Source organism: Uloborus diversus, chromosome 3, assembly GCF_026930045.1.
Source record: "Uloborus diversus isolate 005 chromosome 3, Udiv.v.3.1, whole genome shotgun sequence".
NCBI lineage: Eukaryota > Metazoa > Arthropoda > Arachnida > Araneae > Uloboridae > Uloborus > Uloborus diversus.
The window spans coordinates 125701017-125723494 of NC_072733.1; the positions used below are offsets into that span (position 1 = coordinate 125701017).

General features: G+C 34.0%; 1 protein-coding gene across 1 annotated transcript; it reads left to right on the forward strand.

Moving 5' to 3' along the window:
- The first annotated feature begins 267 nt into the window (after nt 1–267).
- LOC129218712 (uncharacterized) lies at nt 268–16572 on the forward strand. The gene is made up of 3 exons (XM_054853035.1): nt 268–341; nt 8418–8460; nt 15875–16572. Exons 2-3 carry the CDS (start codon nt 8424–8426, stop codon nt 16483–16485), a joined length of 648 nt encoding a protein of 215 aa, XP_054709010.1. The 5' UTR covers nt 268–341; nt 8418–8423; the 3' UTR covers nt 16486–16572.
- Nucleotides 16573–22478: the final 5906 nt, after the last annotated feature.

Consider the following 22478-nt stretch of genomic DNA (forward strand, 5'->3'; position numbering starts at 1 on the left):
CTATTCTGAAACTTACTGATTTAGGATAACGATTGAGTATTTTAACCTCGCCATGACAACAAAGGTATTGATTATTAAGACAAATAAATATATTTGATAAACTTAACATCAACACACCTATAACATTCAACAGATTCCTGGAAAATGATTGCAAATTAAAGAAGTAACTGAACAAACTATCAAGAGTTCTTCGAATAAAAGATATATTTTGTTATCGCTACGTCATTTCTTTGAACTACGTCATTCATTGTATCGGGCATAAAAAGAGCTCTATCAAGATTTCTTGCACTTACAAATCCTGCTTACTTTATTTGGAAAATCAGAGGTTTGCTACTTTCGCGGTAAGCAATAATATTTTTTTATATTTCACGTAATTTTTTTAAACTGCTTTATTTGCATAATTTAAATTGAAAAGTGGTAGAGCCAAAATATTATCGTTATTTTTTGGAGAAGATATTTACTTCCTTACCGGTTTCAAATATTCCTCGTGTTACTGTTTCATTCAATTTTTCTGAAGTCGAATTCAAGAAGATTAAAAGCAAGTCTTTATAAGACAATTTCTTATACATTAACGCAGAAGAGAATCTAGTTTTTCTGGTATTTCTGATGGTTTCAATTAGGTTTCAAGTTTAGAGCTTGGTGTTTTGATCTATGCTTTTAAAAGTATCCTTCTCCACTTATTTTCTTGTAGAAATTTCTATGGAACATTTGAATATAGAAAATTGGAGCATTGAAAATAGCGCCCCAAGAAGGAAGAAAAGTACAATCGCGAAATTTCGCATATAAGAAAAGTGACATCTCATATGCAAATGATCAAGGTTTGGGGTTAAAATGTCGCGGCCAAAATGTCGCCGGTCCAAAATGTCGCCGAGCCAAAATGTCGCTTGTCCAAAATGTCGCCGGGCCAAAATGTCGCCGATCCAAAATGTCGCCGGGCCGAAATGTCGCCGGTCCAAAATGTCGTCTGTCCAAAATGTCGCCGGGCCAAAATATTGCCGATCCAAAATGTCGCCGGGCCGAAACGTCGCCGGTCCAAAATGTCGCCGGGCTAAAACGTCGCCTGTCCAAAATGTCGCCTGCTCAAAATGTCGCCGACCCAAAATGTCGCCTGTCCAAAATGTCGTAGATCCAAAATTCGTTCATTCAGTTGGTAAGAAAAATGCAAATGTACAAAAATGCTGTTAAACACCAAATTTGCAGAATAAATGATTACTGCCTTTAATGAATGTCTCCGTTAAAAATGGGACTGGACTAATTGAGTTTCTTGATAAATTCTAAAAAGATTATTCCGTTTTGATTCGCAACTCTCGGCCTTTTTTACAGCAAACAAATAGAATACAAGCATTACGTTATCTTATTTCTTGTTACTCGCTATCTACCAACTGTAAAACGTTCTGACGGCGTTCAGTTCTGACGTTCGATAAATTATTTTAAACTTTTCTTCAAGAATAGTGTGCGTTTGTATGTGATCGATTTTTTGGGGCCATTCTACGTCAAAACCTGTAGTAAGAATTCGAACGATACCCGCGAGTACCCATATATGATTTCGGGCTGCGTGGTTTTTTTTGCGTCAATTCGTTCAAGATAGTGGAGTAACTGAACGTTTTCATCGATATGCGTGACTTATTGCTCAAAAAATGATGAACGGAATCAAATAAAATGTTAGGAGCCAGCAGGGGGACAGATTTTGGGGCTAATAACACCAGAGGGTGGAGCAATCGAATGTTTTTTTCCCTTTCTTTTTTATTATCTTTGACTGATATATCTCAAAAAGTAATACAGTAGACCCTCGTTTTCAGCGGGTTTATTTTACGCGGTTTCGATTATACGCGGTTGAAGATTTGACACCTTTATTTTATTTACGCAGATGCGGCAATGCAAACAGGTAACATTTTCCTTTCTTTCAAAACCCAAGCTCCTATAGATTGCAGATTACTCGTAACTAACTGCATTTTGGCGTGCTAATAATCGAACTTGGGTCCTTGGAGACATTTTATGCGATTGGTTCCAGAGCTTTTTCCATCAGAAGTAAAGTGATTAAACTCACACAGTTCAGAACTCACTGGAAGAAGAGCTTTTAGGAGTGACAAAGGAGGTCAAAACCAACGAGGATACCGACTCCGGTGACACACAACCAAAAACGCTCACATTGAGAATTTTGAACCATTCGTAGACAATAGAAACGATCTTTCTGATTTGTTAGTAAAGGAAGATTCTATCAAGGAAATGACGCAAGTGATCATGGATGCGTTAATGCTCCGCAAAGAATTAGAGGAAAAATTCTTAATGACTACCAAAAGACTATCATAGCCAGCTCTTCTTCATAAACAGAACACGAAATTAGTTTGTTTTCTTTATACATATGATGCATAAAAATCGATATGAGTACACATTAAACTTATGATACAATTAGTCATCACTAGAATGAAGTATTTTTTTATCTACGGAAACTAATCCATATTTTGACACTAATATTAGGTCTCAATTTACGCGGTTTCGATTTACGCAGCATTTCCGTGGAACATAACACCCGCGTAAAACGAGGGTCTACTGTACAAGGGTAAAGACAAAATTTGGTCTATAGGTATATCTTAAAGGGCGAGTTGCTCATTTATTTTTGGCTTCAGTCATCCCAAAAGGATGGATCACCGAATAATTTTTATCGTTTTATGTGACTGCTATATCTCAAGAATTAATGCGAGGATTCATACAAAAATGTAGTATGCAAGTGAAATTAAACGAAAACAAGCCTTATTTTCGTTCTAAGTTGAGTTTCGTAATCGTTTACGTGAGTCAGTGTAATTAAATAAACAATGAAAGATTTACTGAATTTAAATATAAGAGGTTGAGCAAGATATCAATAAAATCTAAATTAGCCGTGCATTCCTCTCATTTTTGTAGCACTTTAACTAGCGTGGGTGTTAAATAAAAACTGAGTTTGCATTCTTATACAATTTGCGTAGTAAAAATTCACTAATTAAAACAGCAATTTTTTCTGAGAGGGAAAAACTTATTTGTTTATTATTATTATTATCAATATTCTTTTCTTTCTGAATTACCAAGCTATATTGAACTGGAACTATTACTTTTTGAAACTCATTTTAAAAATAAGTCTAGGTCAAAATTGATCTGAATAATCTCATTGATATCAGTTACTTCACCCTACATTATGAAATTTTTTCTTTTCTATTTAAAATTGGAAAATGTGATTCAGCTGACAAGCGCTACTTCGCAAGCATGAAAGTATCCTCTTGAAAACCTCGAATAAAATAGCTGTTCTGAAATTGTCCCCCTTGATGTTCTATCGAATATATAAATTTCATGAATGTTGAGAATTGAAAATATTTGTCATCGCGTAGAGTCGTTTTTCAAAAATCTGAGTGAAAGACACCTGTTTTAGCAGTTACGGGTTTCATTGATTTCAAAAGATTTGACGGTGAACATTTTGACGTAATTTCAGAATTTTACTCATAAGAGATGGGAGTTCCCACAGCAATAATCTGTCATCTCTGTTAAACATTTGTTTTGCTGTCCCAAAATCCCGGTCGCAAAGGACATACAAATGTCCTCTCAGAGGAAGGTCTCGAGCAGTCTTGTTAAACTTCTTCAGTTTCATTTCCAGAAAAAGTCTCAGAACAGTTTTGATCTTACTTTAACCAACGTATATCTCACTGAAAAGCTACATTTTTTTTTTTACAGTTCTTAGGGTGATGTTAAAAAATCTATGAGAAAATTAAATTTCATTGAGATACTTTTTTACTTTATTTCCACCCTGGCCCGTGATTTCGAATTTTTCCAGTGAAAGGGGAGAGGGAGGATAACGGGCGTATAACCAATGCAAATTTCATAGGATTGCTATAAAAACCACTTCCACTTGCATATAAAAAAAAAAAAAAAATTCAAAGTGGGGGGCCATTCCGCCTGATCCCCTAAATGACTGACCTGTCGCTACCGTAATAATATGCTAGAGTGAAGGAGTTATTTGTTTTCACTTCATTACACCAAAAAATACAAACCGCCTATTCTATTGCCCTATTCACATTGCGCCTCACTATTCTTTCATTCGCGTTTAGAACAGTTTAGTTTTACCCAATTTTTTGTCTGAATCCTTGCGTTACATCTTGATCCTTTGAGTTACATCTTGAGTATTATTATTAATCAGATTAAACGAGAAAGAGAATTCCGTTGCAGCAGCCTTTCGCATGTTTACGTTTGTAATAGTATACAGAAAACGTATGTTTTTCTGAAAACTATTAATTTTCTGGAATTAATCTGATGTTTACGAATTAAGACAGGAGAAAACGTTTGGAATTTTTGAAGGAACTTACTTTGAAAGGCAATTAATATTCTTTCGCAACTTTTATGCTGAAAAGCATCGACGTACATTTAAATTTTTCGTACCAATTGAACTAGCGAATTTTGGGCCGGCGACATTTTGGGCCGGCGACATTTTGGACCGGCGACATTTTGGACCGGCGACATTTTGGGCCGGCGACATTTTGGGCCGGCGATATTTTGGACTGGCGACATTTTGGACTGGCGACATTTTGGACTGGCGACATTTTGGACTGGCGACATTTTGGTCCGGCGACATTTTGGACCGGCGACATTTTGGCCGCGACATTTTGGGCGTATACCGTTACGATTACATCCCGATTGTTGGAGAACCTTCATGAGTTAAGGATGCCAGGTAGTTTCCCACAGTTAAGTGAGTTTGAGAGAGGTTTGATCATCGACATGAAAATTGCGGCTGGTCGACGAGCCGTGTTGCTGCCCAGGTACATCCTTCGGAGTGTTCCGTTAGAAAGTGTTGGAGGCAGTGGACACGAAATGGTACTTACGTGAGAAAAACCGGGTCTGGAGTGACCAGGAAGACGAGGCGGAGAGAGGATCGAAGGATCGTCCGGCAAGCGCTCATGGATCCCACAGTGACTCGTTGCGCCATACTTGCAGACGTAGAGGTAGCAGTTGCTCCCCGAAGCATTTCTAGACGTCCAGCGGAAGTGAATCTGCAGTCCAAGTGCCCTTTTCGTGTACTCCCTTTAACACCAAAACATAGGCAACTCTGTCTACATTGGTGCGACGCCAGAGCGATGTGGGGTGTCACTGACTGGCAAAAGGTGATGTTCAGTGATGAATCACGGTTCGTTTTGGGGTCAGATGATAACAGCGCAGGGGTGTAGAGGCGCCCAGGAGAAAGGTACCATTCCACCCACTCTATCGCACGACACACTGCCCGCACCGTGGGTATAATGGTCTCTGGGGCCATAGCCTATGACAGCCGGTCTACTCTAGTTGAAATGAAATTCTGCGACTACATGTAGAGCCGTTCCTAAATGGTCTCCCAGGGGCAATTTTCCAGCAAGATAATGCTCGGCCGCTTACTGCTAGAGTTGCTCAAGACTTCTTAAGTCCTTTTGAGACTCTTTCATGGCCAGCCCGCTCCCCCGACTTGTCCCTTAGAGCATGTATAGGATCAGCTAAAACGCCAGATGCCGCCGTGCTACTCTGTGCAAGATTTAGAAGTGGCTGTTCAAAATTTGGGAATCCATCTGCCTCAGGACAACATCAGACGTTTAATTAGCTCAATGCCGGACCGTGTTGCGTCATGTATCGCAGCGCGCTATTGAAGTAGCACTGTATTTATCTCATTTCTTAGCTTGTATCTGTTTAATTGTCTAGATTTTGGAATCAAGAGTATCTCTCCCCTATATTAATCTGTATATTAAATTTCACTTCAATCCAATGTTTCCTTTTTGGGGCGCTATTTTCAATGTTCCTGAGCGTATTTGATTATTGCTTCAACGAAAACAATTGCCATTTTAACTCAAGATTGGCAACATAAGTAAGCGTAATTTATGAAGACTTTCAATGCACTTCTAGTTTAAAATTAACTTATGATTATTCTTTTACATTTGTCTCTTAATGGAATCCAAACGGACATATAATGGAGTGGAAGGGGGGGGGGGGACAGGTTTATCACTTTCTTGTTATCGTTTTTTGTTACTTTAATATTTTTATTACACCAAACATCTTTTTTTTAGTAAACTCTAGGCCTAACAATTTTTTATGTTTAAAAACCAATTTTAGAAATGACTTTTAAGTTCAACATTTAATTTTCTTTTATCAAATGGCACAGATTTCTTTGCCATTTGATAAATTTAATTTATACCAAAGAAAGAAAAAAGGTAATGATAATCTTATTTGCTAAACAATGCAAATGAAAAATATTATGGGGAAATATTTTAAAGACATTTTTTGAGTTTTTCATTCATTATTAATTGAGAGCAAGAGTAAACATAATTTATTCCGTAAACTAAAAATAATTTCAGCTGATGATTCCATACTACGTATCACACCTAGGCAACGAAGCAATACTACTCAATAAATAAATAAGTAAATAAAATTAAAAAAAAAACAGCATTGTTGAAAATCAAGGTTTTATGCAATAGTAGTTTCAAGTGATTTAGTCTCAAAGATCGCAATAAGGCGAAAAAAAAGTGATGTTTATTTGTTAGTTTTTTGTTGTCCAAATTAATAATGCATAATCGAAATTTTTTTTTCTAAATTATGAAATGTTATTGATGTGTTTTAATTGGTTATAGTGTTCTTACACCACCACGCACCAGTTATGTATTCTGACTTAGTGCGAGTTTTGTGGCGTGAAATAGCATTAAATTTATATTTTAAATCAATAGTTACTATGTCTTTCCAAAATTTTGATTTGTGTTACTTTCGTTGCCGAGGCGCAATGTAATGAAATGTTAAAACAATGCTGTATTTAAATTGTATTTGAGACAAAAAGGTCGAAAGTTTTGATAAAAGTACCGTAGTAAGTGAGAAACTACACAGCAACGAAGTTGATAACATCAAAGATGTTACAAATTATCATGACTTAAGTAAGAGCTATAATCTTAAATTTTATTACAACTGTAATTTGACACAACGAAGCGATGAATATTTTCTTGTATCACTGAAACAAAAAATTTTCAATGTGAAATGACGTTCTACTTGTGATAAGACTTAATCGTCTCTTATTATCTAGTTGGTCTTAAATTATGAAGAAATGTTGATAAACACAATTCTTCCTATTTTCTCAATGATAACTGTAGTAAATTTCTATTAAAAAAAAAAGAAGTGTTTTATTTTTATTTTTATTTTTTTTCTATACATTTTACTTGATTGATGCAAAATATATTAGGTAATTGTATAGAGTGGACTGATCAGTAAATGCATACCTAAGCACAGTGCTATAGTTTGGGGGGGGGGTGTCTCGTGGCCTTTTTTTTTTTTTTTGACGTTAGGTTTTTGATGTAAAATAATGCAAAAGTAATCTAAATTGGTTAAGAACCATCCTTATTGTTGGTGAGTCCCCTAAACCCCAAGGTGAGTACCCCAAAACTTTTTTCCACTTAAGTAAAACTTCATTTCCAAAAAAAATAAATAACACAGTCGTTGAAAATTGTAGCATTTAGTACATTACTGTAAAAGCACTCCTATAATCAGTTTTTGTCTAGATTCTTTACAAAATGAGAACTAGAGCTATGGGGTAGGACACACCAATGAGATTTCACTAAAAAATTTTATTTTTAAGAGGAAAAAAATTCTAATTTTGCAAAGTTAAATACTGAAATTTTAGTGCAAGAAATATTAAAGTATTCTCAAGATTTTTTTTTTTTTTTTTTGTAAAACATTAACAGGATGAAAATATCAGTGTGTAACACAAGCTTTCCATCTTTTGTAGAATCACCCATATCCAGTGGACCAAACAAATTCTCTCTCTCTCTCTCTATATATATATATATACATACATACATACATACATACATACATACATACATACATACATACATACATACATACATACATACATACATACATACATACATACATACATACATACATACATACATACATACATACATACATACATATATATATATATATATATATATATATATATATATATATATAGCAGGGGTCTCCTACATTTTTTACTCATTGTAAATTTTTAAAGACGAGACAGGTCAACAATCCAACAATATTTCAGTTCAAATGACTTAATTCACTCTAATCGCCCCATACCCCCTCCTGAATTCTGGTTTATTATCAAACACTCAGTGGTAGCTTTTTAATTTTTTTTTCCTAGTTTTCATTAAAAAATACTTAAAAGGATTTTTTTTAATCGAAACGCCTTTTCACGTCAATTGTGTGGTGAACTTCAGAAATTTCTTGATAGGATTTATATTGATTGTTCGAACAAAGGATGTGCAGAAGAAAAAATTTTTGTTTAATAATTAATTCGTATCGTTAAGAGCTAGAAATGTTCGTTAATGTCACTTGTTGTGTTGTCAAACATGTACAATTTTTATTGAATTTAGTGAACTGCACTTACTGATTTTAATTTCAATTTTCAGACAAAAATGCTGCCAATATTTTTAGTTATAGCCTTTTTAGTAGGTAAGTTTGATTTTTTTTTTGATGATCTCAAAAAGTTATTCAATATGTTTTTTCCCTGTTTCAGTGAGAACAATTTTATGTAGTTACAGTGTTGAGCAGTGTTCACATTTTTATTTGTGCCGTAATACATTTATTGAATTCAAATATTACAAAAATCTCATAAACATGTTTTGATTTTTTTTTTTTTTTTTGCATTCATTCCATAAATAATTTATTTTTGAGTCAGCAACAGTATATTGTGTAACATTAAACCGTAAATGTGATATTCGTTACTGAAAATTATAACTAGAAAATGTTTCGCAATTCCATTCGCCATATTTTCTTAATTATACGAACGTGTTAGTTCATGTTTTAAACATATTGGGAGCACTATAAATAGTTTTGAGGAAATGTAATAACGAACAATAAAAAAACATGCATATTTATGTTGCATCATTACACGGCCAGTTTACTCTCACATTTATGCCCTGACCTCATATGATGCCCCCTATGTTACCTCCCATATTTTACATATGCATTTTTGAGACCTTTTTATAATTTATGCGACTCTCTTCTGTAGTCTTTAGCACAGATTTAAAAAAAAAAAAAGAAATTATAAGTGCGACTCATGTACGTTAGAGTGGTTCAAAAATACATGTAAAAAGGTTTCTCCTAGATACCCCCCCCCAATATTTTTAGACTTGAGGATAGTAATATACTGTAAAAATTTTGGCTTCCTATTACAACTGAAAGAGGGCGCTCAACCCCCTTCCCCAAACTTCAAACGTATGTGGAGGGGGTTAAAAAATACATTGAACTGAAAAAACAATGATACATATTATAATGTACACTAATATTATGCATATACATTGCAATAAAATAATTATTTACAAATAAACAAATAGGGAAATTAAATGTTCCTAAATTTTTAGCATTTTCTATGCTACGGATAATGTTAAATTAAGGGGTCATTGAGCACCGTGTTAAAATTTAAGTAAGAAGCTGAAACTTTTACAGCATAATACTATTAGTAAGTGTTAAAAAAAAAAAAAAATAGGGGGTGTCCTGTACTCTAGCTGAAAAAAAGTTTTTTTGAACCACCCTAATGTATGTGTTAAGTAGGATAAATGACATCGTTCTTAAAATCCAAACACTAAAAGCATGAGAGATTTTAGTTAACGTGTATGGCAACACCGTGGAGAATAGTCACTGCCACATTTCATTTTGCTGAAAAGCTGTTGGCTTTTTTCTTTTTTGCTGTCACTCTTGTATAATCTTGCAAGTTTTACTTTCCAGAACTTGAGGTATAAATTATTATTCAACTATCTTTACCAATGCATTAGTTTAAATCTGGAACTTTATACATTTAGATGCATGTAAATTTCTGTATTTCATTATTAAATTTTGTGCAACTTTTTGCTTTTGATTTAAAAACCATTACTTCACGGGTACAGTATGACATATTGAGAGTGCACAGTGCAGACAGGGTTCTATTGTACGCGCTACATTCGAAGCTGTAAAGTAAACATTTTAGAATAATGCAAAATATATATATTTAAGAACATAAAAAGATTTAAAATTATTATATTTATATGCAGTGATTTGAATGAGGTTTCATTTCAACTGTATTTTCGATGGCATTTAAGTACATCTAAAAAGTGCATTTACTAGCACATTTATCTGCTACTACTGTTAGTAGGGGAATGTCTGGCTAAGTGAAATGACTAAGATGACTAAATTTTTTCAAAATGAACAAATCGAATTTTTTTTTTTTTTTGAAAATTACAGTACAAAAAGAAAGAACAATGTATTTAAAAATAAAACTTTCATTAAAACATTATTTTAAATTTTGGGTAGTAATTTTGAGCCTTCAAAAAATAGTTGAAAATGTTCACTTTTTTTTCATGGGGCAAAGTGAAAAATGAATTATTTTTATAATGAAATATTTTTTATTTGATTGTAAAAAGTATTTTTGATTTTAAATGAATCAGAAAATAAAGTTTTGAATGAATAAATGAAAAGAAAGTGGAATAATAAACAAATAATTTAAATAATTAATTAATATGGGGTAAACGCTCCAGTAGTTGGCCATTTAAGAAATCGGTTGTTGGTTTTTGTTAACCTACAAACTTCAGCAATCAATACAACAATAAAAACATTGTAAGACTTTAGGCTATATCTTTCTGATAACGATTCACTAATTTATTTCTAGAATAAAAACATTTTTATTTTAAAAAATCAAGCTATTGCTAATACGAGAAAATGCTCCAGTAGTCGGCCATATATAGAAATCCAGTGCTCGGCCATGCATGACCCAGTAGTCAGACGTTTCATTTTCATTACTTTTATGGGGTGTGAGTAAATAAATTTAAACAAAATTGAACGCAAAACTTACAGCACAGCAGTGTACTTACAAAAATAGTTATTGCAGTAATTACGAAAGCATTCTGCCCTCTTGATGTCTTCCTAACGTTTATCTTTATATTATCTTCCAAACTGCAATCAATTTGAATATGCATCAAATGCAACATGCAATAATTTTGTTTATTATTTATCTTCTACTTCAGCGGTACTTAACATAGGGGGGAGGCAGGGAGGGACTCTAGGGGATCGCAAAAGAATATCAAAGGGGCGTTAGGTTCTATCAGATAAAATTTAAATTAAAACAAAATATGACATTCGGTTTTATGGTCACACGGGAATATAAAAGACTAGTGTCAGCCCTCGCATTAATGATGTGAAAGTGACTAATGTGCACTCCAGCCAACCTCACCTAGATCCGTGAATTACCTCAAAAAAAAAAATTGTATGCAATCCTTTTCATCTTAGATACCCCCTCCCCCTCCTAGCGAAAAATGTTTCTGTATTAACTGTTTATGTTAACATAAAGACTGAACAAAAGAGTTGATAGAACTCATGACCGATAAAGTGTGAATTATTGATCGATATGATTGGCACTTGACTGGTCCATGGTTGTTAAAGCGAACCTTAAACGTACCGAACATAAAGTTAAAATTGCAGCTTTTGAAATAATTTCACCTCAAAACAATGCAAGTAAAAATCCGTTTGCGTAAAAGATAAGCTATCAAAGTCATGTCTAAAAGAAAAGTTATCATAAAAAACAATGGCACTTCGCAGTGAACGAACTGGAGTAAGATGTTATAAAGGCTCGTCCGTATTTTCAAAGTTTTTCGGGGGAAGGGGGGGGAGGGAGAGGGTATGAATTCAATGCATTTTAAAGGAAAAAAGCAAAATGCATAATTACATTGTTTTGAAAATCCAGAGAGGTCAATTGTCCCCTCTCCCCCCTTGATTGCCCAAATGACGGGCTTGTATGAACCTAAATTAAGAGAGAGAGGGGGGGGTGTCATGCTGATAATCATACAGCTTTCAACAAGAATATTAGTAAACGATGAATAAACTAAAACGGATTTGTAGCTACGTAATGCAATTTTGAAGCAAAGTTTGCATTATTTTAAACAAGAAATAAATTTTGCTGTCCTAGAAAAATAAAGCTCAAGGAATTGAATATTTGGTTATAGAAGCAGTAATAAAAGAAGTGGTACCAACATTTAAAATAATTAGCCTTAGTAAAATCAAATCACCAACGTTAGATGGTTTGTTAAGAAAAACGATAAATCACCATTTGGTAATGACATGTTGAGTGATAGAATTTTTATTCTAAACGCAACATAGACTGTATTTACAACACCTGTTTTCGAGAATTCTAAGTTAAAATCTACATTAGAAACAATAAAATGACGAAATGAATCTTTTTGTCAAAAAAAGGTAAGGTGCAAAGTTTAAACCTTTTCTTTTGAAGAAATAACGTCATAAAGGGAATTTTTACTCAAAACAGATAAATTGCCGCTGTGTCAATACTTTATTTTAACTACTATTTGATGAACATTAGAAAATCCATATTAAGTACGCAGTTGACTATTGTGTAGATTAATCAAACAGTATAGAACCTGTTGGCAATCTGTCATGGCCGACTATTGGAAATGCATAAGAATTCTGTACCCAGTGGTCGGCATCCCCTCTAAAAATAATTGAGTCTTCGGTGGAGTTATTTTTTAATTGAAGCGTTATGTTATACAATCCATTGAAACATAATTGAATGCAAATTTACAGTGGAACGAAGAAAATAAGGGTACTTAACATATAAAGAAGATGTGTCTTCTTAAGAAAAAAAATAAGCAGAATCGTAAACTAGGACGATGGGAACACCACTTAAAATAAAACGACTCGTTACTACTTAATAAAAAGTACCCACAACTTCATTGATTTTGGGTGATAATTGGGGATAGGTAAAGGAATGGGGGAATGCATCACATCTGATTTTGAGTCATACACATAATATTTATAAGCAGTTTTATTTCCTTGTGGCCGACTACGGGAGCACTTACCCTATGAAGAAAAATAAATGAGTGAATAATAGAGTGAATGAATAAGAAAATAAGATAATGAATGAATAAATAAGTGAATTACTAAAGGAAGGAATGCAAATAAATCAATTAATACATGAATACGTAAGTGTTTTAGAAAAAGATTGAGTGAGTCAATGAAATAAGATATTTCACATTGCCCCATCCACTTTGCCCCGCACGTATCGACTACTTGAGCAAAATATTTAAAACACAATTAAACTTAATATTAACTAAATAAATATTGCACTGCATATTAGAATGTCTCATTTAATAATTAAAATGTTAATAAGAAGAACTTTATCATATTATAATATAAAAAATATTTTTTGACTTTCAACAGTTATTACAATAAGAGTATCAAGTTTTGAAAATCTCCTGTATTATCATATGTTTTCATATTCGGCCGTGATTTTTTCCTGACTAGAATAGACTACATGTGCAACTACATTGTTGAAATATTACCAGATAGGTGGCGCTAAATGTAGAGTAAATATTTTACCTTTTCACTTCGCCCCACTTTCCCCTATATTATTTTTTATAAAGCGTTCTTATGAATCGTGATATGTATACACTATTCTGAGCTTTTGTGTTTTCAAACATGTAATAACACTCTGATATTACGAAAAACCTCTGACTTATGGCGGTTCAAAATACAAAAAAGAAATCGATTACGATTTCTTGAAGACTCCCGTTGTTTTTGTACGTTAAAATGAAGTTTTTATCTTTCACATTCTATCGTTCCCATTTTCTAATCCTTTGATGTTTTAATGCTACTTTATTGTTTTCAACATATCAAGCATTATTTTACAAGTATTGCTTTAACTCTTACATGTGTTTATCATTTGAACTATATTTTATTTAATGTACCAGATTAGGTTTGGCTTCAGTTCCATTTCGTAATTACCACGAAACTACTACTTAAAATACAGATAAGCACAATCATGAAATGAGTAGGGTGAAAAAAATAAAGAAAAGGAAAAACAACCACCTAGTCAACTTATTAAACTACACAAAGTAACGCACAGCAGGGTTGGTTGGGCGAAGTGGTTCACCCCCCTAAAACTGAAATATGCATTTGGTTTTATACTTTTTTACATTGATCATGTCATAGTTCATCAGAGTGATTGGTTTCGCAAATATTTGGGTTTCGCGGAATTTTTTTCTAGGTCATAGAACTTATGCAAAAAAAAAAGTTCTGAAAAATATTTTTTTTCGAGTGGTCGTTAAACCTTCATGTATAGTTTAACTTAAAGTGCATACTGCAAAAAGAATTTTAAAATAAATTATTATTAAAAACTGTTAAAGAGGATGTGTTCCACTTACCCCGTTAATTTTCGCTATAAGGGGTTAGTGGGTCCCTCCATAATAGTGAGGATTTGAAAATCAAAAGCAACTCTGATGAAATATTTGTATTAGTGAAATACAAGACAACTATGATGAACTAGTAGGAATTCATAGTTCAGCTAAATAAACTGCTAAAGTTGATGATTATGTATTTGTAAAACTTACATGAAAAAACCCACAAAGATTTATGTAGGTCTAATGTTGGCAGTTGATGATACAAATTAAAAAGTACCGTTGAATTTGCATGAACGAATAGAAATAGTGACTTTTTATTGGCCTGGTGCAGATGATGTTGGAATAATTACAGAGGATGAAGTGATAATGGTTCTTCCTTAGCCAATTTTACACAGAAGCAGACATTTAGTGTTTCCAATTTCTTTTTCAACTTATAGTTTTGGCTAATTTACGAAAATTCATCTTAATCAACTGTATTACGTTTATTAAACACATCCCTGAATGTAAAAGTAAAATATATACCTATAGGCTTTCGATAAGTTTCACAAATGAAATTTGATTTATTTTTGTTTTAAAATTTTCCGTGATACAGATTTTAAAAGACAGTAAATATCTCAAATAAATGCATTTACAAAAAATTAATTCATACTAAAATTTACATACTTTATCAATGAAATCTCTTACTACTTTTTGAGTTAAGCTTGGTTTAAATTTAAATAAAAGGGGGTGACCCACTTACCCCTTATTAGAGGGTAAGTGGGACACCCATCTGATTTTTAAAAAAATATAATCGTTAAGAATATTTAAAGCATTATTTCAGAAAATAATGATGAACGTTTATTAATAATGTCCAAGATAAATAAGACAATAAGTTTTTTTTTTTTTTGTCAAAACTTTTGTATACGGTTTCAAAAACGTACTGTACTCAAATGGGGTTCTACTTACCCAACCAACCCTATACTTTGATTTTTTTATCTGTTTCAGAAAATGTAGAGTCACTTTGGATAATTCCTCGGCAAAACTAAACACCTCCAACTACTATAAAATTAAAGCAAACGTAAATGAATAAGCTATGACAACATGAATCGCCATAATTATGACTTACATAAATTAATGATGGATAAAATAGCAATATATCTGTATTTTCTTTTTTATGAAGACTACATATATTTTATGAAAACAAACAAGTGGCCTCCTTTGAGGTACTAATTTTGTGAAGTTAAAATAATATTTTATTATTAGGAGCGAAATTTGTGGTAATAAGATAAAGACATGATGTTAGCTTTTTCTCCTCTACAAAACAAAGGACTAACCAACGTTTTAATCTCTTTTTCTTTCACCTAAATTATAAAAAAGTAGAAAGAATTATTCATTAAATTTCATTCGCTCTACTATTAGAATAATAATCTTAAAAAATACATTTTTAAACTAATTACTTCACTCTTCCAGGTGGTTTTTTCTTTCTTTTTTTTTGGGGGGGGGGGAGAGTGTAGAAAGAAAAATCGAAATATTAAAATGATGTGTGTGAGAAAATGTGATGCGAATATTCTGTGGCACTAAGTTATCTTTGGCATAACAATTATTAAAAAATGAAAATTATTTATATTCTGTACAAGCATATTAATGCAGTAGAGATGAAAAAAACTTATGCAATTTTGAAGTATATTTTGGAATTAAATGGATTATTTTATTTTTTTTATTTACAGGGAGCTCCGTCGGATCTCCATTAGCAAACCAGTACGTTGAAAGCGTCTTAAATACTGCTCTTCGAAATGAACTTCGAGCTCTCAACTTGGATCCAGCAGTAGTTCCAGGTTTTGTCACAGAGTTTCAAGACAAAGTGGCTATTATTGGAAAAGTGAAAGGTAAAGCCGAGTATGAAAAAGGCACTTTGACCGGACTTGGTCAAGTCCGTCGATTCACCGAATGTCAGGGACCCTATTACAGCTTTGGTACAAAAAGCGTAAACTGCACTGTTGGTTTTGATAATCTTCAACTTAACTATGAAGGCAAATTGAAGTACGGTAAAATGCCAAAGGTGAGTATCAAAGGCAAAGCTAATGTCACCACCACTCTGTTGTACATTGAAGTATCCAGCGTACCAAACGGCAGTCAAGGATCAGTGAAAAACTTCATGTTTACCCAGATTGGAAAATTGGATGTCAAGTTCACTGGCTTGGGGCCTCTCAATAAGTACACTAAGTTCTTAGAAGATGGATACAAAGCCCATGCTCAAGCAGAGATCTTCAACTCGATGAGCCAAAGGTTCCAATATGCTTTAAACAGAGCGTTTTCTTTAGTACCAATGCCAAACTAATGTGTTCAGTAAGCAAATGTGATGCTTGTGCATCACTATGTTGTTTTGTGTAAATATCAAAATAAAAAATAAAGCCTTGAGTATGACGCTTGAAACCTGTGAAGAATTTTACTTTTCATACACTGTTTTTCCGAAAAATTATTTGCTTTCCATCACTTTTAATCATAAATTGTATTTTGATTACCGTGAAATGGGGTAACACTGGGACACTTTTCAAATTTTACTCTGTTTCTATCTTTATTTTCAAAGTAAAAAATCATTTTTAGGTCAGTTAAGAATTCCTGTTACAAGATACGGCAATCTATTAACTCTAGTTGCTTTGGTAAATCTTTAAGTACATATATATATATATATATATATATATATATATATATATATATATATATATATATATATATATATATATATATATTCATGAATAAACAATCAAAATAAATTGGAAAATGCAAAAAGCAAGAACACAAAAACAACATCAAAATGAAAAAAGGTGAACCAGGGACCGAAACTTTCTCAAGGGGAAGACCGGTCCCTAAGTTCACAAGGCCTTTTCTGTTTAGCAAGGGGGGAAGGTCCCAATAACTTGCTACTCTCCCCGAGAGCCTTTGAGGGAAATAGAACATGAAAACATACCTGAAAATTAAAGAACGAAAGAGTATTCAGGCGAACCTTCGAAAGGAAGTAGCAATCAGAATGTAGACCTTGAAAGGGAAATGATTTGCACGTGCCAGGCAAAAATGCAGTTAAGACACGGCAGCAGCAGAGCATGGAATTGAAAAACATGGAGTTGAAAAAACCCTGGAGAGGAAATAAAAATACTGGATCGGAAATTACATCAGAAATTTTCAGGATAGATCCCAACAGACCTTCATAGCTTAGGTGGCGTTACTGCAATAATACAATAGCGCTATGTTTCACTCTGCTGGGCAACTCCTTACTTTTCTAATGTAACTTAAATAAAAGATTGAGGAACTTTATTATAGTCTAAAGTACTTTTCAATAAATTAAGATTTCTGGAGACAAAATCATTTCTGTTGCAGATAGTTTTAATTCTATTGATTTCATTAAACAAGCTGTTACGAAAAACTTTGATTTCATGGAATAGAAATATTGCTATTAAACGATTAACATCGAATTGAAAAGAAAGTCGTTTATCAAAAAGATCAATATGAACTGAATTGTCTGAACGAGAAATATTAAGATCAAGGAAATCAGATCTGATTTCCTTGATCTGATTTTTATCTGTTAATATATTAATATTTTATCTATTTTATCTACTTAATAGGTAAAACTCAAGATTACAGATATTATTTTACATTGAGCTTCGAAATGTTACTAAAAAACAGATAGTGTAACTAATGCTATTTAAACACTTTGTAAAATTTAGTTTTTGTCCACCAAAGCCAAAAGATTGCTCAAAACTTGTAGCTCTTTAACTTAAAAAATTCCTCAGTCTCAAAGTTACCCGTGAAAAAATGAACATTTACAATATAGAAGTTAGTGTCAAATTGTATAGCCTATGAGTTTGATCAAAAAATTGGCGCTTTTACAGTAAATGTGGAACGAAATGACGGAGTACATTTTATAATACTTTTGTCTCTTAATACTCGTCGATATCGCCTAATATACCAACGCTAGGAGGTGATCCAAGCACCCGAATAACCAACAAGATACTAAAAGCACCATTCAATAGAGATTTTTCCTATAATATATGATCATTTTCCTCTCCTTTTGTAATCACTTTTTTCATTTCAATACTGTCATTACGCAAATAAAATATCGTTTTATTCTGAAAACTTTTTCTTGGAACGCAAGTTTTTATTTCAAAAAGTACATAGCAGCATTTGTCTAGGTCCCGAAATAAACGTTCCTATAACCCCGAAGCAAGCACACACGTGAAGCAATGCTTAAACTCAAGAAGTTCATATTGTCACAATGTCCCTCCGGCTGTCACAAAGTATGATCCTCTTACAGTAGGTAATATTAGTCACCTACTTTATAATCATTCAAAGATTAAGTAAATATTTATTAATAATTGGTTTATGACAGCAGAAATAGGTACTCGATTGCAAGCTTTCTTGGCTATGGAGAAATGAGCTGCGGCCAAGTGAAGGAAATAGTTCCTTGCGCATTGCCAGATAATCGGGGGAAATTACGCACTTTGCTTTAGAAATCGGATTAGTTAGTTAAACCGACGCAAAAGGGACATTTTTTTGTCATAATTTCTGTGAATCGTTAAATATTTTCAATTTTAAGAGCAGTGCAGCGCGGATCCATACATTCATTTGCAACTGAACGAACCAGCCAATCAGAGCTCACAAACAGTTGGCGATCTCCGGATATTCTGCGTTTGGCGCGATTTTGCTCAAGTGCTCCACTCTCGTTCGCTCGTCGTCCGCTGTAGTTCACTATTTTCGCTCGTTTTATTTTCTATCTTACTTGCTCATTTTTCTATTTTCGTATCATTGATAATGGAATCTACGACGCCAAAATTGAGCTATGTGTTTCAGCCACACAAGCAAGGCAGCGCTTTGAAGAGCTCTGCAAAGACTAGTTATGAATGTGTTTCATAAATTGCAAGTAAGGAATCCCAACGATTCTGTCACTGAAATTTTGGATAAAACTTCGGACTTGACAGGTGTTTCAACCCGCAGCATCTTACGAATGCAAAATGAATTTAAGATCCAAGGCTCTTTTTCCACACCTGGGAGAAAAAGGCCCGCAAGAAAAGACAAAGCAACGCGAATGCAAAAGTTCGACGACTTCGTCCTGTCTGCCATTCGAAGGAAAGTGCATTTGTTTTTTAAAAGAAATGAAATGCCAACGGTGGCGAAAGTCATGAAGACTATTAACGAGGACGCTGACCTACCAAATTTGACAATCGCCACAAGAAGATTGATGCAAGATTTAGGGTTTGTGTACAAGAAGAAATCAAGGAATTCTATGCTGATAGAGAGGGAAGACATCCAAGTCTGGAGACGAAAATATTTGAGGCAAATTTGCCACTACCGAAATGAAGGAAGGACTGTGTACTATACAGATGAAACCTGGGTGAATTTTGGCCACACAAAGCAAACAGTGTGGCAGGACACTTTCATCAAGAAACCGAAAGAAGCATTTATGTCTGGCCTCTCAACGGGATTAAAAGCTCCTACAGGAAAAGGATCCAGGTTAATAATTACTCATGCTGGAAGTGAGAAAGGCTTTGTGAAAGGAGCTGCTGATGTATTCAAGGCAAAAAAAAGCAAAGGAGATTATCATGAAGAAATGAATGGAGATTACTATGAACAATGGTTTAAAAATAAATTGCTGCCAAACCTTGACCCCAACAGTATTATAGTTATCGACAATGCTTCATACCACAGTGTTTTTGTGGAAAACATTCCCAACACTTCCACCAAAAAAGATGACATTCGACGATGGCTGACATCAAAAAATATCGCTTGGAACTCGGATATGCTGAAAGCTGAACTTTTGAATCTTGTACAAAATTCCGCAGCAAGTATGAGGAGTACCGGGTTGATAGGATAGCGGCTCTTCATGGTCATACTGTTTTGCGACTTCCCCCTTATCACTGTGAGCTGAATCCCATTGAAAACATATGGAATGTTGTCAAAGGGAAGGTGGCAGCAGAAAACAGAACATTTAAAGAAAAAGAAGTGGAAGAGCTGACAAAAAAAGCTATTGATAATGTCTCAGATGAAACGTGGAAGAACTGCGTTGGCCACATTATTAAAGAAGAAGAACTAATGTGGGAACTTGATGGAATGTGCGATACTGCTGTTGATAACTTGATAATTCATTTTGATCCCGATTCAACCGACACTGCTTCTGAAGGAATGCTTAGTACAGAAGAAGTCATGTCATCCTAAAAATTAAGGCTTCTGTAATTGCGGTTCCAGACCCCCCCAATATTTGAGGACCGGACCCTCTCAGTATTTGAAAATCGGACCCCCTCGATAATTGTCAAGATGAAATTCATTATTTTGGGGAAATTATTTTTGCTTTGAAGACTTTAAACAGTTGCGTAATATATAATTTACCATATTTAACTCATATCAAATAAAACGAAATGAACATCGAAAAAAATATGAACTAAAAAAAACAAAATATGTGATGTGTATAGTGAACGGAAAGTCGGAAAGTGAACTTCATTGACAAATTATTGCTCTGCTCTACGCACACTAGCTTTAGTGAAGGATGCTAGAAAGGGGATACCTTCTCCCGAGTGCAATGTCAACCATCCATAGTCGAGTCTCCAGCGTATGTGCACCCCCCCCCCCCTTTTTTACCGACTCTCGTGCTAATAAGTCAACAGACGTCAGACGGGGATCTGAGCTTCTGCCCCTTTCTTTCTTATCTCGTTTCTCGGCGCTTCCAGGTTTCTGTTTCAAGTTTTGCAGTGTTTGTTTCGCCGATTCGGTTCAATTTTTAGCGACCCCGATGTTTCCCAAACAAAATGAGACACCAGACTTCTTTGGCGGTTTTTTGCAGCTGGCAACAACCCCATGGCCAAAGGATGCACAAAAATTTAGAAGACCACTTAGCTGGTCAAAGGTTAAGTTTGGGGTAGAAAGGGAAAGGAGACGTGTCATTGTTTGACATTATTCAACACGTGGCTTCAAAGTACCTTACCGAAGCGCGGTTTCTCAAATGTGTTAGCGGCATCTCAAATTTGACCAAAAAAGCGTTACGTTACAGAAAAAAAAGAGGAGGAGTCTAAAAATTAACGTGCAATTTCAAAAGCAAATCGTAAGCCAGCATAACGATGGATACTGTGATGTCACTTCCGATAGACCAAAGAAAAAAGAAGCGCAAGATGACCAGAAAAAAAAAAGACAGAAATAAAAGGACGTTCCGACAAAAATAAAGATAATTTCATGTGGTCTTTTGGTCTCCTTGAGAGTAGGTGACCTGAAGAGCGCTCCTATTTTGGTAAAAATGCTTTTTTTTTACATATTCGATTACGAATATGGAGAGGTGGCTTGAAATGGGAAAATGTAGCAAACCTTCTACATCAAATGAACCTTAGCAATTTTTAACAACTGAATCATCATCAACATCCACGGAACCATCTTCAAAAAATCAAAAGATCGTGATAGGTAAGTATCATTCTGTTGAGTGTAATACATGCAGGGGCTCCCCGATTTTATACTATTCAGGTGGGGTTACTTCTCGATTTTCCGAATGAAATTCCTAATGGACCTTATTCACGGTTTGACAACGCTCCCATCAGCTGTCAGTAGGTAAAAATTGACAGTTCAACGTCAGGAGGCGCAATGCGCAATATTGCGCCTCCCACTCCCCCTCCGACCTTGGGGTTGACCTTGGGGTTGCGCATGAATCTTGAAGAAGGTTACGGGGGTTTTTCGCGCGTTTTTAGATATTTTCCCGCGTTTTCGGACTTAGAATATTTTGAACTTGTTGTCATGACAACCAGAGTTTTTAGTTTTCGGTTGGCAACACCTGTTGCTATGCTTTAACTTATGCGGTGTTTAACGTTCATGGCGCCATCTATTGAGAGGTTTATTTTTATTTTTTTTATTTCTACGAATTTAATTATTTTTATTTTTACAGAGTGTTGAAGTTGGGAATCGAACACCCAAACTTTGAGTTAGCAAAAACGTATGCTAACCACTATGCTATATTTTTCCAGTTACAAAATTATGCTTAAAAGTTATTTATTTTTCTTAGCACAAGAGATTTTAACATGTTCCTACTAAAATGCTTTTCACTCTAGTTTGAGTTTACTAAAATAGCAACTCATTTACGATTTAGATTCATTTAATCGTCTTTGATTCTTTTTTCATTGTTAATATTTTAAATTATCACATACGTTATTATTTTTATACATTTATCCATTTAATTTTCGAAAATCTACAATCAATTTACTTTTCGTATTAATTAACACTTATCACTATCAAATATTTTCATGAATTTTAAAAAATTATCTTCTTAAATAATTTTTTACTGTAACCAAATTTCCCACTCAAGTT